General features: G+C 39.2%; 1 protein-coding gene across 1 annotated transcript in view; it reads left to right on the top strand.

Annotated features, from left to right (window-relative positions):
- LOC107855753 (THO complex subunit 2) overlaps window positions 1–18,855 on the top strand; it is a gene marked incomplete in the record, with an annotated part of 111,407 nt that overhangs the window by 23,251 nt on the left and 69,301 nt on the right. Inside the window, 7 exon segments of the mRNA XM_047398879.1 lie at window positions 7,557–7,628; window positions 7,703–7,750; window positions 7,875–7,943; window positions 8,040–8,173; window positions 9,122–9,197; window positions 9,309–9,502; window positions 11,441–11,521. Of these exon segments, the coding sequence (XP_047254835.1) occupies window positions 7,557–7,628; window positions 7,703–7,750; window positions 7,875–7,943; window positions 8,040–8,173; window positions 9,122–9,197; window positions 9,309–9,502; window positions 11,441–11,521 (674 nt within the window).

Raw genomic sequence — 18,855 nt, 5'->3', positions numbered from 1 at the left:
CGCACGCCCAGGGATGGACAGGACATTTGGAGCGTGGATAATATAAGACGGGGGGCCCAACATCGGTGGGTTAAAGGGTCCTTGGTCTCCTTATATGGTCTTGGGCAATCCTCCCCTCGTGAGCTAGCTTTTGAGGTTGAGTTAGGCCCAAGGTCCATTTCTTTATCATGGTATCAGAGTCAGGCCCACCCAGTTCATTGTTTTCGATGTTGGGCCCCCCGTCTTTTATTGTCCACGTGCGGGGGGTGTTGGAGTCCCACATCGGTAAGTTAAAGGGTCCTTGGTTTCCTTATATGGTCTTGGGCAATCCTCCTCTCATGAGCTAGCTTTTGAGATTGAGTTAGGCCCAAGATCCATTTATTTATCATGGTATCAGAGTCAGGCCCACCCAGTTCATTGTTTCCGATGTTGGCCCCCCCCGTTTTATGTTGTCCACGCTCCGGATGTCCTGGGCGTGTGGGGGGTGTTGGAGTCCCATATCGGTGGGTTAAAGGGTCCTTGGTCTCTTTATATGGTCTTGGGCAATCCTCCCCTCATGAGCTAGCTTTTGAGGTTGAGTTAGGCCCAAGGTCCATTTATTTCTCATGGACCAAGATTGTGGAAACTCTTTGATTCTTTACCAAGGTCGTGGAAGCTTTGATACCATGATAAAGAATGGATCTTGGGCCTAACTCAACCTCAAAAGCTAGTTCACGAGGGGAGGATTGCCCAAGACCATATAAGGAGACCAATGACCTTTTAACCCACCGATGCCCCCCGCACGCCCAGGGCTGGATATCTGGAGCGCGAACAACATAAGACGGGGGGCCCAACATCGAAAACAATGAACTGGGTGGGCCCGACTCTGATACCATGATAAAGAAATGGACCTTGGACTCAACCTCAAAAGCTAGCTCATGAGGGGAGGATTGCCCAAGACCATATAAAGAGACCAAAGACCCTTTAACCAACCGATGTGGGATTCCAACACTTGCTTTGTTGAACTACCACCCATTTTACCAGATTAAAACCCTTCTCAATTTTGTTTCCTTGCCACAAGAAGTTCCTTCTCAAAGCATCCAGTGCCTCGATCACCTCCCCTGGAATTGGGAATAAAGACGTCACATATGTTGGCAAAGAGTCTAGCACTGAATTGATCAAAGTTGCCCTTTCTCCCTGGGACGACAAATACTGAGATTTTCATATGCTAGTTTTTTCTCTGATCTTTCTATAATCCCATCCCAAATGTCTACTGCTTTGTGCTTTGATCCTAATGGCATTCCTAGGTACACAATTGGCAACTTTTCTATCTTGCACTTTAAGATGTTTGCAAGCGTTCCAATTTGCAAAACCTCTTTTAATAGAAAAATGCTACTTTTCCTGCAATTTACTTATTCCTCCAATTTACTTTAAGGCCTGACCATGCTTAAAAAATGACCAAAATTACCGCGAGATAACAAATCTGCTCCCGTTTTGCTTCACAAAAGCCTACCGTATCATCAGCATACAATAGATGAATCACATACATGGTTTCCTCTGCCCTATTCTTGATGCCAAACCCCCTTATCCAGTTATTTAAGGAAGCAACTCACATTAAGCTGTCCAAACCTTCCATGGCTATTATGAACAGGCTTTCTGCGGGGAAAAAACTCGCTGGTTCTCCATTTATAATAATGGAGAGCCTAGCGGTTTTGATGCAAAAAGACATCCATTTGAGCTATCTCCATCCAATTTCTATCTACTTGAGGGTTTTGTTAATTAGAAACTCCCAGTTTAGGTAATCATAAGCCTTCTCAATGTCTAATTTGCACATTGCCCCAGGTGCTGCTTCTCTCGGCCTAGTATCAAACGCATTCACTTGTTATTAGTGCAACATCCATGATCTGCCGCCCCTTAATGAAAGCCATTTGATGTTTGTTCACTACCTTACTAATTACCTTCTTTAATCTCTCTACCGAAACTTTAGCAATAATTTTGTATACTCTAGTAATTAAACTAACAGGTCTGAAGTTCCTTAGTTCATAGTCCCTATTTTCTCAGGAATTAATGCTACAAAGGTAGCATTAAAACTCTTCTCAAATACCTATTGGGAGTGAAAGTTGTGGTATGTTTGCATCAAATCCTCTTTTATCAGTTCCTTAAAAGCTTGGAAAAAATCAGAGCATAACCAACCGTGCGGGGTGCCTTGTTAGCTGCACATAGTCTGATTCTTTCCCTTATTTCCTCCTCTTCAAAACCCCTTGATATCCAGTGTTGTTCCTCCCTTGAGATAGATTGAACATCCACCATGTTCAGAGAAGGTCTCTATCTTTTAGATTCTATATACAAGTTTTGGTAGAACTCCACAATTGAACTTTTGATTGCCATAGGATCAGAGGTTCAACGTGTCAATGTATTGATCCTTTTATGAGTTGTAGCCATTCTGTGAAAGAACTTGGTGTTCTTATTGCCACTCTTAATCCACCGGATCCTAGATCTTTGTCTTCAGTGAATCTCTTCATTCTTTGCAATGTCCTCATATTCCATTGCTAGATTAGCTCTCAATAATTGCTCATCATCAGTTAACGACTTGAGCTCCTGAATAGCCTCTAAACTGTCGATCTGCTCCATGATTTGACCTTTCCTGGCTCTCCAATTATCTTTTTTATTTTTGCTCCATTCTTTGAGATTCAACTAAGAAGATGGGGCTTAACAACAAGCTTGAAGTCAAGTCTGCCTACCACATTAAAAGAATCCCACCACTCCTGAACTTTGTCTCCGAACCCTTCAACATTCAGCCACCAATTCTCAAATTTGAAATATGATTTTTTGAATGCATTATCCCACAAGTCAACACTACAAGGTTGTAATCAGAGCCGAAGTTAGGTAATATGCTTTGTCTAACTTGAGTGAATAATTCATCACAACGAAAAGAATAAAGGAACCTATCTAGTTTTGAAGCATTGCATTGATTTACCCCTCTTCTCCCCGCGTAGGAACACCCAAATAAGGGGGGGGGGGTTATAGCTTCCAACTCATGTATGCATCTGGAAAATCTAACATATGTCTTGAAATTCTGGTGCAAATTTGTCTTCTCCGTGGGGAATCTAGTGGTGTTGAAGTCCCACGAACAACTCATGGTCCTTCACAGAAGCTTCTCATGACATCCACTTCTTCCCATAACTCCTTTCTTTCATTTCTATCACAGGATGCATAGACTACAACAAGAAACCAAGTGAAATCCTAGTTTGTGCTAGTCAACTTGCAAGTGATACATTGGTTTCCATATTCCACAACCTCTCCCTTCCAAGATCTCTACCCCACATCACCATTATACCTCCCTTATTCCACCATTATACCTCCCTTATTCCAAGGGACCCAAGCCATACACCCCTATCCACCTAACCCCCCCTCACCCCCAACTGTTCTACATAGTTTCCTGCTACTCCACTCAACTCCGTCACTATTAACACAACGATGTTAACTCCCTCTTATTGAATTCTACTTCTCACCAAATCTCTTTTATTCTCCATGTTGAGCCCCCTTACATTCCATGAAAGAATTTTCATGTTCATGGTGACTGAATGGATGAATTCATCCCTCTTACTTCTTGATTCACTCCTTGGTTCCTTTTCTTTAAATTTGACATCAAAGATCAGGTTTCCAATATTTTTTGGAGACAATTTGTTTATCAGATTTTCAGGGGTAACTTCTGTTAAACTCACCTCCCTTTCCCTTCTTTCCCTTTTCTGATCAATTTTGAGCAATAGAGTTTGTCTCTCCTTTGTGCACCCCTCAATTGTTACTCCAAACTCCTTGCTACCACGCATTAGCTCTCCCTTTGGCTTCTTTGGAACAATCTGAGGTAATCGATTGAAGAGGAGTTGGTTCTTCTGGCAGAACAATTTGTTTTGAAATCTAGTGCTCCCTCAATTTAGGTTTTTCTTCCATAACTGGGAAAGGGGTCACAACCTCTGCATGCATCGAATTATCATCTTCCTCAATAATTAGATGTGGCTCTGTATTTAATCTCTCAGCTTCCTACATTAGTAGACAGCCTGTTGAGGAAAATAATTGCTCTTAGGCCTCATCCAAAGTGTTTAGTTCATTTAAAAAAGGTTCATGTCCTTTCTTTACATTATTAGATATTTGGGCTAGTTGTTGGCTCAAAATAAGAGGCCCATCTTTTGAAATAAGTGGAATATGAATCTCTACTGATGTGGGGTCCCTGAATATATGCTCCCCCACGTGACTACTATTACCCTTTTGACCCCTGATTACTCTGCATAAATTCTCTAGCCGCACTTCAGTCCTTTTCCTATCTTTGAACCTCGAAACCTCTCACAAGCCTGCTTTTCAAGGACCACCCCTTTTTCTTTCCTCCCTTGTACTCTCCTCCGACTCTAACCTCCTCTGATATGTCGTCGGAGCTTCCACCCAGATAAGTAAAGAAAAAATAGTGTTCTCATCGGTAACCTCAATAGATGTTGGATTTTGTTTGCCAGTCCTCTTACTCGGATTCTGGCCCACTGGAGATGATTCTTCAATTCCGTCTTTTCTTCATTCTCAATCCAACCCCCACACCTCTCTCCTATCTTCTTCAATACAGATTGAGACCAAAGATAGAGTGGTAACCCCTATAATTCGAATCCAGAACCATTTAAATTCATGGGACTTTGGAAGCCCTTGCTTTTAGTGTCCACCACTACAAATTCAGTTTGCTCCCTTGTCTCAACCATTCTCCCATTAGGACGCATTCAACTGCTTTCCTTGACTGGAATTCGAGCAAGAACAGAGATCCGTTCATGTCATACACTTGGATTCTTGCGTTTTTTCCCATGACCCCAGCTTCTGACTTCTTTTATGGTGGGAGCATCTTCTTTGCCATAAAAGTTCCCCACCACCAGACATCTCCCCAAGAGATCGTTCTCCTCCAAATGAGTCTTTGCTTTCAAAGCTCCATTGTCTTTCGTTTTTCAGCGGTCTGTCTCTCTTCGTGTCCACTTTATTTTTTGTGCAATATTTGTAGATAATTCCCTTTCCTTTTGTTTGCAGCTAGATTCGCCTCCCTTGTGCATTTGATTTCCATAGAAGTTGTTGTATTCCTATTAATGAATGTGTCTATTTTCTTTGCTAGTATCTCCTAACCTTCATTAAATGTGTTCTCTGAAATGATAATAACTACTCTGTCGCTTCTTTTAACTGAAATCAATGATAAAAACCTCCCATATAGATTATAAAGGACAAGGAATCTATATAAAGGACAAGGAAATGCTTGTGGAGAAATCTCTTAACTCTCCATGACTTAAATGTCCTCTCTTTGATCCCCTGATGCTTCGAAGAATCTTTGGCAAATCCACATCAATGCTCCCTTGCTCAGCACCACTCTCCTCATGAGATTTCTAGTACTTTCCACCCAATCGTACCATATTTCTGCTTTAGAACTTGACTCTGTGATATCGTAAGACTTCCTCCTATCGGAGATATATTCTATTGTCCAACATAGTAGATAGGCCAAGCAAAAAAAGAAGAGTTGAAGAACAATATTGATTGAGGATGGGTTCCGAGTTCTCTATGTTTTTGTTTGAGCCTAATATTAATAATAGTGATAACGGAAACTAGACAACGGTTTACTACCTACTAACCTTTTACCCTAATCCCGACCTCTATTTCCTCCTATCTAGGGTCATGTCCTCAGTAGATGCACCATGTCCAGTCTACTCACCTCTCCTCTATGCTTCTTCGTCCTACCTCTATCTCTCTTCAGTCCCACCAGAGGCAACGTCCCCACCTTCTCACTGGGTATCTCCTTGTCACATGTCCAAATCATTTCAAGTCTCGCCTTTCTTGTTAAGAGATCTTAAAATGCAAAAGCCAAATGCACTTAAAGGGATGAGATCTGAAGCATTCAGATTTAGACCCCATTAAAGCCTCATTTGTTTGCACTTAATGAAGGTTTGAATCTTAATGACTTAGACCTTAGGCCATTACTTGCATTTGTTTTTTTATTAAAATTTAAGCACTTGATTGGTTTGAATAGGTCTTAATCATTATGATTTGGAGCAAAATCTTAATATCATTAATAGGTACCTTTGTGTGGGATAATATTCACCACCATTTTATCTATAATTATTTGTCACCACCACTAACCTCCTTTGCCATCACAATCACCACCACCATTGTCAACACCACCAACCACCTCTCTATCACAACCACATTTGCAATCAATACCATTGTCAGCACAGCTGCTGCCGCAACTCCACCACCACTATTAGCCACTACCACTTTGGCCAATTCTTACGACCAACCAGTTCCATCATAATAATTAGCATTGGTGTCAACTACCACCAAGACCATCATCAACCACCACACATTCTTTAGCCACCACAACCATTGTTGTTATCGCCTCCAATGGGATGAATACCTTTGAAGTAGTGATAGGGCTAAACTCAAATACCCTTGCTTGTTAAAGCAGTTCATGATTGAAATCCAATGCGCCCCCCTCTCCCACCATTATCAACAACTACCATCACTGCGGTCAATTTCTACTACCAACCACCTCTACCACACTAGCACCATCATGAACTACCACCCAAAGATTTTCAACCACCACACATTCTTCAACCACCACATCAACAACGTCAACTACTAACATTAACCAACTTCATCATCATAACCGCCACTACCATTCCAATTGCTACCAACATGACAATTATTATGATACCAACCACCTCAATTATCAAAGCTATCACCATCACCATTACTAGCCACTAACACTAATCATTACCACCACCATCACCACTACAAACCATCTCCACCATCACTAGCGAACACAAATGTTTTATATTTTTTATTAAATGAGAATTTTATTTTATTATATTACTATTTTTTATTTGAATTGTATATTTATTATGTTTGCAAATGAATAAATTATGCACATTCAGATGTTGAAAAACAAACGGTCTTAATCATTCAGTGTTCTGATCTAGTGACAACATCTTAATCATTCATATGTACCATTCAGATCGAGACTTCATAATCTTAATGAAAACAAATGAGCCCTAAGTGCGAACAAATGATGCGCAAGTGTGGGAGATGACAGGTGGACTTTCACCTGTCCACTGAAAACTGGTTTCCCTTAAACACTGACGGTTACAAATGCAGGGGAGTGACTAGTGCAAACTTTCATCCGTCCCCTGAAGTCCATCTTGTTTTCCTTTTCCTCAGTGTTCTTGGAAGGTGATTATTACACACTCCTAGTCAATGGATTAAAGTAAAGGAAGAAAGAAAAAATCCACACTTTTCCTTCCAAGCAAAAGGTTTTTTTTTTGTTGATAACCTTGGTATCCTGGCCCGCTTTTTCGCACCTCGACGAATTCCATGAGGTACTACCTGCCATTTTCCTACCAACAACATACACCAGGCGAAAGGATTATCATCATTCCTTTCTTGCTTTGCATAGAGCAAAGTTTTCTAAAAAAGGCAATTTTATTAGTTCTTGCTCGCTTTTGTTGATGTTGTCCACTTGTCCTCCACTTCTTTGTAGCTAAGCTTTTGTTTTCTTCTTCAATCTGACCCTCCATTGACTGTAATTGTAGGTCACTCTCCTTTGTCAAATTCCAGAGGGTTCTACACAAAATGCTTCAGCTGCCACAGTTGGCATAATCAAGGTACTATTTCAACCCAGCACTCTGGTAGCCGAAATCTCTTTTTTATGTAATTCTAAGTCTTGGACCATATGCAGTCATTGATTGGGCACTTTGATCTGGATCCAAACCGAGTCTTTGATATTGTAAGTTCTTTATCCATAATGATATCGTACATTTCCACCGCTCTACATTCTTTTAAATTCTCTTCCTTCTTTTTACTTTTGAAAGTTCAGTGTTCATTTCTTTCTTTGGGCTGTGATTTTACAGGTTTTGGAGTGTTTTGAACGTCAGGCTGGTTATAGTATATTCTTGGACTTGATTCCCATATTTCCCAAGGTATAATTGTGGTTGTCTTGTTGTCTTCTTGTATTGTGGAGCTCTTCCCAGTTTTCAAAATGCATCTCTTTACCATTTTCTCTCCATTATTTGCAGTCCCATGCCTCCCAGATTCTTGGGTTTAAGTTTCAATACTACCAACGGCTGGAAGTAAATGATCCTGTTCCAAGTGAACTTTATCAGCTAACGGCCTTGCTGGTGAAAAGAGATTTCATTGATGTTGAAAGCATGTGAGTATATCTGTACACTTGGTTGCCTCAGCCCACCTTTTCCTGCTGCCCGTACAATTTCTTTCAAGTATTTGAGTGTCAAAAAAGGGTACTTAACTTTCGCAGTTAACAGTAGGCTGATCAAGGTCTGAATGGTGTTCTGCATGAAGTGTGCATGAATATCCATCTTTCTTGCTAGCAAGTGTGGTCTTTCTTCGTGCTTGAGTGATTTTTTTTCTTGATGGTAATTGAACTGTGTATTTAGTAGACACCTTTATGTATAAAAAGAATTTGGATGACACACATAAAAGAGACATTTACCTTTCACAAAAAAAAGGTCTAGAAAGAGTTGTGTATTGTTTAAAAAACCAAGAGTTTGTCTTGTTGATTTTGGTTATTATCTCATGCACATTGGCATTAGTAAAATTATAGGATAAAGATGCATTCTGATGCTGGTGACTAATGTGAATTATGATAGTGGAACAAAATAGGTAATTGAAGGCACTATTGTTCGTTGGACCAAATAAAAGTATTTTAAAAAAGTTTAGGAGCATCTTGTCTGGGTTTTTCGTGGCTTCTCTTGTCTACAACATATAAGGGTAGCATGAACGCTTTTATCTAAAAGTTTGTATTATAATAAAGAAGGATGTTGCCCCGAGATTGGTTATGAAGATTGGATTCAAAGGGCACTAGGTAGGTAACAAAAGACGGAGACTCTTAAGCTTGGTAAAATGAATTCAGGGAAAAAGTATGCAACTTAAATTGTCTTCTCTTTTTGGAAAAATAAGTAATAGATCTTTGCATCCTCTTGTTTTTGATGCAAGTTGTTTATTCTAAGCAAATGCATCTACGGATTAATTTGAGTTGCTAAAAGTCCAAAACGTAACTAGTTTTTCTAGTTGCCTCTTGGTAAGTAACCTGGACTATTTAATTCAACTTATTGCTACTGGCAACTGGTTTTTGTTTCAGTTATGCACATTTACTTCCCAAGGAGGAGGATGCGTTGGACCATTACAATGCATTTTCAGCTAAGAGACTTGAAGAGGTTCCAACTTTTTACTAGTGTGAATACTTCTGTTCAATGTGGTTTTTTAGCTTGAAGTTCTTCGTGCTTGTTTGGGAAGGAAGTTATTTAGCTTTCATCTTGTTTGTGTAGGCTAACAAAATAGGTAGAATAAATCTTGCTGCTACTGGGAAGGATCTCATGGATGAAGAGAAACAAGGAGATGTGACAGTGGATCTTTATGCTGCACTGGATGTGGAAATGGTGGCAGTTGCGGAGCGTTCCTCAGAGCTAGAAAGTAGTCAACCCCTGGGCTTGCTTATGGGATTTCTCGAAGTGGATGACTGGTAAGTGTGATTTCGAAGGTTCATGATTATAAGCTAACCTTTACATCTGCTGGTGTCCGTGTTTTGGGCATCTGTTCACCTTTACGTTTATCTGACTGATTTTATGTACGTAATTGTTCAGCTCTCCGTCTCTTGGTTTTATATTTTGGTTATATGTGGTCTCTTTTTCTTCTAGAAAGTATATATCAGTCTGTTTGGCTCGTAAAATAGCAACTTACTTTTGTCCTTGTGCCAGGCATTAGGCATATGATATCCATTCTTTTATCTGCCTGTTACGAGGGTCTGTTGGAAACCACCTCTCTACCCCAACAAAGGTAGGGGTAAGGTCTGCACACATCCTAACATTCCTCAAACCCCACTTGTGGGGTTATACTGGGTATGCTTCTACTGTTGTTATCTGCCTGTTAATCCTTATTGGTATTCGTCCTCTGATGGGACATATGCTATTTTTTCTTGGTTTATACCTCATGCTTCTCTCTATGTTAATAATTTTAATTGTTTCAAATGTCATTTTATGGCCAGCGTGCCTATATTTTTCGAGAATGCGATCAGTGCACCTTTATGCTGTGTGTGAATGAGTAGAACTTACCTTCGGTCTTAATTTCTTTACCATCTTTTTTTCTGGTGAGAGTCTCGAGCTTTCTTTCAATGATCGAGAGGAGGCACTTTTTGTTATTCAATTATTTCCAGGAGCCGAGTAGATAGGATGGAGCATTTCACTTGGTTTGTGACGGTTTATGAACGTATGCTTTGTCTACATGTGTACATGTTGGTGTTTCATTGGTCTACAGAGATATCTTTTCATTCCATCACTTGCTATTGTTTTTTTTTTTCAATTTAGTGTTAGTAATCACAAATATCTGTATATCTTGAACATCAAGAATGGTCATGTGGTAGATTTTCATAGTGAATTTGTTTTATAAGATGCTAATCAACTAATGATAGCCAACTTCATCTTACTTATAAGAACTTTGGCTTGTTTGAGAGTGCTGTTCTACTGTCCAACATATATGCTTAATAAGTTCTATTTGCTTCTTATCCTTCTTTGGAGGTGGTGTACATTATTTCAGCTTTTTAACCTCAGTTCTAACTTGGTGGATTATTTGCAGTGTTGTTTAGCTAGATTGAATCCACCTAAAAACTAAGGGAAGCCCGAAAGTAGAAATTGACTCATCTCCATAGAGGAGCATGATTGGTTTTGAATTAGAGACGTTAAAAATAATGAATCAACGTTGACTATTGCAATATCTCTTAGTAAGCCCTTGTTGGCATAGCTGGATCCGTTGAACATAGTCCTACAACGCTTAGTTTTTCAAAGACTTATGAGGCTTTAATCAGTGTTTTCCTAATTTATTTTTGTATAATTGCAAAGTACTATTAATCTTGTGATTTGTTTAATAAGCACACTTTTTTTCCCTTTCAAAAAGCAAGAGTTTTGCAAATTCAGTAGTATATATCCTTTGGGGTATTTTAGAAGGGGAGCCTTAGAGTAACTGGTAAAGTTGCTTCTATGTGACCAGGAGGTCACGGGTTCAAGTCTTGGAAACAGCCCCTTGCAGAAATGTAAGGTGAGACTGTGTACAATAGATCCTTGTGGTTGGGCCGTTTTTTGGACCATGCGCATAGCGGTAGCTTAGTGCACTGACTGCGTTTTTATCCCTTGGAGTGTTCTCTGTTGGTAGAAGTCATTCTAGAGTAGGTTATATACTTTGATTTTTGTCAGTGTTGCTTTCTTTCTGTATGCTGTTTTTCTTTATATCCCTATTTTTATTGTTCAACATGTTTAATATTTCTGTCATCCTCTTTAGGTAAGATCATTTGAGTTCCATGTTTCTTGACTCTTTTTGTGGTATTTTGATCTTTCACTCTTTTGTCTTCTATTTATAATTGACATCTGGATACCTTTATACCTTTACATGTAACATTTACAACTGCCAGGAATCATGCTCATGAGTTGTTTGACCGTCTCTCACACCTTAATCCAGTGGAGCATGTACAAATATGTGATAGATTATTCAGGTAAATTAAAATCTCTCTTTATTATACTGTTGTAATTTTGTGTGCAAAGCAGGACACATGTAATAGATACTATCGTCTAAGTTGCGCGAACTCTTCATTTTCGCCGCCGCACCTGTGTCGGAGTCTTAAAAAATACACTACTTTTGGCGAATCTGACGCGCACCCTTAGACATTATTGAAGAGTCCAAACAACATAGACTATCATTTCTCTAGTTTCAAAAAAAGATACTATCAGTTCCCTTGTTAGGATTATGGTAAATTATATTGTTATGTTACCTATGATTTTCTTTCCTTTTTAGACTTTGTTGCAATGCGATTAGTCCTCTGCAAAAAAGTCACATATGGGATCATGAGATTTTGTTTCTTCTTCAATGTTGTTAGAATCTGAGTAGAAATAAAAATAGTATAGAAAAATTCTACTTGAAAAAGGATTATACTATAGTGTCTATAAATAGGGTCTCGATGTAATTATGTAAACACACAATTCAATAATATTTTTTCTCCATTATTTCTTACATGGTATCAAAGCATTGGTGAGAAACTTCAGAAAAGAAAAGGTCACCGTGTGTTAATTTTTGGTGACTGATTTGTGTCATTATCTATTTTGTGGGTTGTGTGCAAAATACAACTCCACCAAGAAGATCGGAAAGCTCAGGCAACAACACCCCGACCAAAACCACCGGAAACTCACCATCTACATGCCCCCATGCGCTTGTCGAAATTCCGACGATATCTGTCACGCGCCAGCGCGTGAGCCATTCTCCAGTCGACTTTTTCGGCTTTTTCTTTTCTGTTGGGGTCTCCCAGATACTCCAACCAACTTTTGTTTTGAAGTTTCACAAATTTCGCTCGTCGGAACCCTAATTTCGTCTTTATATTTTTTTCGGGTGAATTTTCAGCAATTTTCAAAACCCCAGTTCTATTTCTTGGTATTTTCAAGTCAAAATTTCCAAGATTTCTTTTGGGTATAATGTTTTGGCCCCAGAGCTTATGGAATCGGAAGTTCAGGGAAGCAGGCGATGATAGATGAGATGTCTGCTTTACATGCGAGTGGTACTTTGGGAGCTTGTTTCCCTTTCTGCAGGTAAATCTACTGTTGGTTGCCGTTGGGTTTATGCAGTCAAAGTTGGTCCTGACGGTGAGGTTGATCGCGTTAAGGCTCACCTTGTTGTCAAAGGATACACGCAAATATTTGGGCTTGATTATAGTGACACTTTCTCTCCAGTGGCTAAAATAGCATCTATCCTTCTTTTCCTATCCATTGCTGCCGTTCATCATTGACCTCTTTATCAGTTTGATATTAAGAATGCTCTCTTGCATGGTGATCTTGAGCAATAAGTCTATGGAGCAACCACTTGGTTTTGTTGCTTAGGAGAGTCTAGTAGCCTTGTATGTCGATTGCGCAGGTTACTCTATGGTCTGAAGCAGTCCCCTCGAGCTTGGTTTGGAAAGTTTAGCACAGTTATTCAGCAGTTTGGCGTGATTCGTAGTGGAGCTGATCACTTAGTGTTTTATCACCATTCTTAACCAAATATGTGTAGTTATTTAGTGGTTTATGTTGATGATGTTGTTATCAGTGGCAATGATGAAGATGGTATCACTAAATTGAAGCAACATCTCTTTCGGCATGTCCAGACCAAAGATCTCGGCACACTGAAATATTTTCTAGGTATTGAGGTTGCTCAGTTCAGACCAGGTATTATTATTTCTCAACGCAAGTATGCCTTAGACATTCTTGAGGAGACATGAATGATGGGATGTAGACCCATTGATACTCCTATGGATCCAAATGCCAAACTTCTGCCAGGACAGAGGGAGCCACTTAGTTATCCTGAAAGGTACAGGCGGTTGGTTGGAAAGTTGAATTATCTCACCGTGACTAGACCTGACATATCCTTTCCCGTAAGTGTTGTAAGTCAGTTTATGACTTCCTTCTGTGATAGTCATTGGGGTATAATTGTTCGTATTCTGCGATATATTAAGTCAGCTCCAGGTAAGGGGCTATTCTTTGAGGATCGAGGTCACGAGCATATCATTTGATATACAGATGCTGATTGGGCAGGATCACTCTATGATAGACGTTTTACCTTTGGATATTGTGTTTTAGTAGGAGGTAATTTGGTGTCTTGGAAGAGTAAAAAACAGAGTGTAGTTGCTCGATCTAGTGCAAAAGCAGAATATTGAGCAATGACTGTAGCAACTTGTGAGCTAGTTTGGATCAAACAGATGCTGAGAGAATTAAAATTTGGAGAAACCGGTAATGTAGAACTTGTGTGTGATAATCAAGCAACCCTTCATATCGCATCAAATTCAGTGTTTCATGAGAGGACTAAACACATAGAGATTGATTGTCGCTTTGTAGAGAAACGATACTCTCAGGAGATATTATTACAAAATTTGTGAAGCCAAGTGATCAACTTGCAGATATCTTCACCAAGTCCCTCACCAGTCCTCGTATTAATTACATTTGTAACAAGTTAGGTATTCACCAGCTTGAGGGGGAGTGTTAGAATATGTGTAGAAATAGGAATAATAAATAAAAATCCTACTTGGAAAAGGATTGTACTATAGTATCTATAAATAGGGTCTCGATGTAATTATGTAAACACAATTCAATAATTTTTTTCTTCATTATTTCTCACAAATGTTATATGAAGGAAAAGAGATTGATGTTGCAACATTGGATAGTAATCAAACTCCACTACTTAAATCCAATAGCTTGAGGGAATAATCGAGTTGAGCTTTCTCCTCCTTGTTCCGTTGTTTTACTTAGTATGAGAGTCCTTTTTGTTAAAATTCTTGCTATGCTTTCACTAGAAATGTCGAGGAACAAAGATCGTCAACAAGCATTTTTTAGTGATCGAGGTTGCTGGTCGAGTCACCTTTGATGTCTGGAGATTTGCAAAAACCAACACTATTGTAGGGCTTGCAACCTTATTTTGAAGAAAACCCAGCCAGACCCACTGGAGAAAGACGGGTTGGTCGGCAAAATCTGTCTTTGCTGGCGTGTTAGGTCATATGTAGGGCTCATGATAAATTCCTTTGAGATTCTCCAATATGATTCTTCTCTTTGTGGTGTGCTTCTTTTTCGTCCTAGTGGATCCCCATACAGCTTCCATTGTACTTTGGCCACCAGAACCATAGTTAGAGAGAGTCGGTCTATTTCTCGGCGAGATCTGTTTTCTTACTATTCTCACTTTATTTTTTGGCACATGGGATCAATATAGATCTTATGTCTTTCCTGTTAGAAAGCTAGATGATCTCATTTATTCAAACATGTGCCTATTTATAAAAAAATTACCACACATGCATCAACAACCCTTGAAGGTCGTGGTGAGAAGTTACAAAACTTAGAGAATTATAATAGAGGTTGTTGGCAATATATTATGACTTTAATATCCCATGCTTTTGTGTAGTATTTGATTAACTTGTTACAAATGCAGCTTCCTTGGCCTTTAGCTTGTCTTTTTTTTTTTTTTTTTTTTTTTTTTTTTATACATGTTGTGGAGGACACAGTTTAGGGTCGAAGGTTAGTAGGTGGCAGTGCGCTGTCTTGTCATCCATCCATTTTAGTAGTAGTATTGCTCTTGTAATTTCTTGTCCTTCCATTTCTGTTATTATTTTTTGTCGTGTATTTTGACAATCATTATTTTTTTGTTATCGTCCAATCATTATCTATGGTTTTTGTTCGTGTATGCTGTTTCTTTTACGTTTATGGCTTCTTTTCTCTGGATTGCTTTGGACTATTTTTCTCAAGTTGAGAGTATCGAAAACGACATCTCTACCATTGAACTAAAGGTAAGGTCTGCCTACCTTACTCCCCGGACCCCACTTTGTGGGATTATTCTGGGTATGTTATATTTTGTGTGTTCAAATCCTATGAGTACTCTATGTCCATCAAAGCTCTGGCTAGCTTTAAGGAGACATGGTGTGTGTGGGTCGAAATTCCCTCTTGATGCATAAGAGCTTGATTAAAGCTTTATGTCCTTAGTTTATATTAAATCCAAGTAGTAAGGAGGTGGTAGAGGCAAGTGGCTAAGTCAGCTACATCACAATAGCTCGGGCAAACAATCTATTGCCATTGTTTTAAGGAATGTCTCAAACCTGCTTGTGAACTTTGGAAAACTTTTAGGTTTGATCATTGGAGAATTTTAGGGGATTGAGGAAGGAAGTATCCCTGAACCTCAAGTGTCCATTGAAGGAGAAAGATAGTTATCTAAATGGCCAAGGGACAAATTCCTTAATTTTTGTAAGTTCTTGGGAGTTCCATCAGAGGGGAAAAATGGTATAATTATTGCTCTTGTTAGATATTGAATGAGAGACTGGCACAATTGACAGGGACAGTGGTAGTGGTATGTCAGGGTGAGGAGGAAAATGGATGAGACACACAGGGAGGGAAATACAGTGTTATATCAGGGAAACAATGAGTGTGGGGAAGTAGCGAGGAGGGGCAAGTGAAGAGTAAGTGTATAAGTAAAGATGTGTGATGGATAGTAAGATAATTATTTGGAATGTGAGGGGATGAATGACCCAATTAAAAGGGCTATCATCAAGGTAGGGCTTAGGGAATGTGGACAAATATTGATTGTTTCAAGAGACCAAAATAATAGGTATCATTTTTACAGACATGGCATTACATAGGAAGGTGTTGAAGAGGTGTATTAGGATAGAAGGATTGTTGGAAGGTGTGCTTTATTTTTGTTGTTCGTACTAGTAGTTGTATTTTTGTGCTTGTAGTTTCTTGTTCTTGAAGTTCTGATGATGCTTGTTGTTTCGGGTTGAGCAAGAATAGTATTATTTTGTGGTAGTCTTGTTATGGTGATTATTTGATGTTGTGCTACTACTTATTGCTTCTTGTTCTTATAGTGCCCTTTTCTAGACTGGTTTTTGTCTTGAGCTGGGGTCTATTGGAAACAACCTCTCTACTTCTCCTCTACCCGCTTACATCTACCATCCTCAGACCCCACTTTGTGGGAATACACCGAGTTTGTTGTTGTTATGGTGATGGGGGGATGGGTTTAATGAGTCTATTCTGGAGGGAAAAGGGTGGTAGAGCGGGAATTCTATTATGATATTGGATGAGAGGTTATGAGATTTGAGTTTTGGGTAGCAGTGAAATTCTATAATTGTAGAGATGGGATAGAGTGGAGATTAAAGAGTGTGTGTGGCTCTATGGGAGTAAGGCTCGGGTTTCGGGAAGAGGTTTCTTTTATGGGGAGGGGGATATTCCATGGGTATTAGGAAGAGATCTTAAGACTACGACTCCTTGAGGAGGGGAGGGGCCAAGGAGATTATGAGGGCATGAAGGAGTTCTTGATTGTATCGTTAATTGATTTCTTGTTGGCCTACCTTTAACATGTCATATATACATGATCTAGATCAAATTCTTCGTGTAGATCAAGAAATGACAGGTTTTTGGTGTCTACTACGTAGGAAGAAATGAATCTGAATTTAATTAGGTCTTTTTCTTGAAATTAATATCATACCACTCACCGGTTATTCATGTACATGCAGAGAGGAGGAGGTGTGTGAGAGCCCCATTTAAATTTTAAAATACATTGTTGCTGGCTGTAGATTTTGAGGATAGACTAATATGGTGGTGGAATAGTTATGTGGTGGAGGGGAATTCACCATTCGACTTACAAAGAAGATGAATATGCTTAAGAGGGGTATTGGAGTGCGGAATAGGGATGTTTCGGGGAGTGTTGAGGTAAAAATGTAAAAATTCGTTGATGAGTTGAGGGAGTTAGGAAGGGAAGGTGGGATGGAATGGAAGAGAGTGAGGAGGAGTTGAAAGTAGAGCTAGCTTCTATTGTGTAGAGATTAGTTGGAGGCAAAATACAACTTTTGGTGGGAGGAGGGGACTCTAAGATAATTTTTTTCTCGTACTTTGCGATGGCTAATATGATGGGGGCGTGTTCAAGAGTTTAATCTAATATGATAAGATAAAAGGGACTAGTTGGTTCACATTGGCAGTTTTCCAGCATTTTTGGGATATTGTTAAGGATAAGGTAATGCAAACCATAATGACATTCCAATCTACGAGGGTGAGGAAAAAAGCCAGGATGCCTCTTTCATTGTCATTGTTTTGAAATGATAGGGGTGGGGAGAGCATAGAGCATAAATGATTGTAAACCTATAAGTCTAGTGAAAAGCATCTATAAGATTATATTTACTTTGTGAAATGTTTTGTGGAACAGGGTTAGGTTCTAGATGCAAGTGAGGGCTAATGAAGTGGTTGATTCGATAAGAAAGCAAGGGGAACTAGGAGCATTGTGTAATCTGGATCTTGAAAAAGCCTCAGGTCTTGTAAATTGGGAGTTCCTTGATTTCATCATGATGAGGATGGGATTTGGTTCAAGATGGAGGAATGGATTAGGTTTTGCATTTTAACAAGAAGTTTCCTGTCCTTGTGATTGTCCATGTGGTTTATTTGGTAGCTTAATTAGATAGGGTGACCTGCTATCTCCTATGTTGCTCATGTTAATGCTGTAAGTGTTGGGTAGGATGATGAATAGAGTTATGGGATGATTATTGTGGGGAGAGTTTGGAAACAATCTCTCTACCTCCACTAGATAGTGGTAAGGTCGGCGTACACTTACCCTACTTAAAATCCACTTGTGGGATTTCATTGGGTATGTTGCTGCTATTCCAGTGGGGACAGGAAGCTTCATTTGGTTAATTATTACTACACCAAAATGTTGGGGTGGGCTTGGGATAAAAATCGAAGAGTTTTTAACAATGCGTCAATCGAATAATGAGATTTCTTATGGCCTAGTTCGAGTGAGGAGATTAAGCTTCATTTGGTTAATTAAGAAACTGTTACAACACCAATTGTTGTGGTGTACTTGGGATAAAAAACTTTTAAGGGGTCGTTTGGTACGAGGGATGGAATAAACAAAGTTATCCCATTATTGGGATATGTCATGGATAGGTTATATATATGGGGGATAACTTAGTCTATCATTATAGATTATAGTGTAAATGGTGGAATAAATAGTCCTTGGACTTATACTCCTAAGCAAACGCAGGATAAAATAAACCTACATTTTATTTTGGGATTATTCACCCTCATCCCTCGTACCATACAAGCCCCTAAGGGGTCGTTTCGTCTGATGAATACGACCAGATAGTCGTGAGATAAAGTTTTAGTCTCTCTTAATTTCCTGTTTGGTTGCAAAGTCTGGGATAACCTGGATTAATAATTAGTATTGGGATAAGTTATCCCTCCCTTCCCTTTTGGTGGTATAATACTTGGTGGTATACTACTACCCGGATAATTTATGTTGGGATAAAGTAATTGAATCAAAAAAATAAACCTCAAACCCTTTTCG

The sequence above is a fragment of the Capsicum annuum genome, chromosome 11 (genome assembly GCF_002878395.1).
Source record: "Capsicum annuum cultivar UCD-10X-F1 chromosome 11, UCD10Xv1.1, whole genome shotgun sequence".
Classification (NCBI taxonomy): Eukaryota; Viridiplantae; Streptophyta; class Magnoliopsida; order Solanales; family Solanaceae; genus Capsicum; species Capsicum annuum.
The sequence above is the reverse complement of the archived record's forward strand: the minus strand, read 5'-3'. Positions and strand labels throughout refer to the sequence as shown.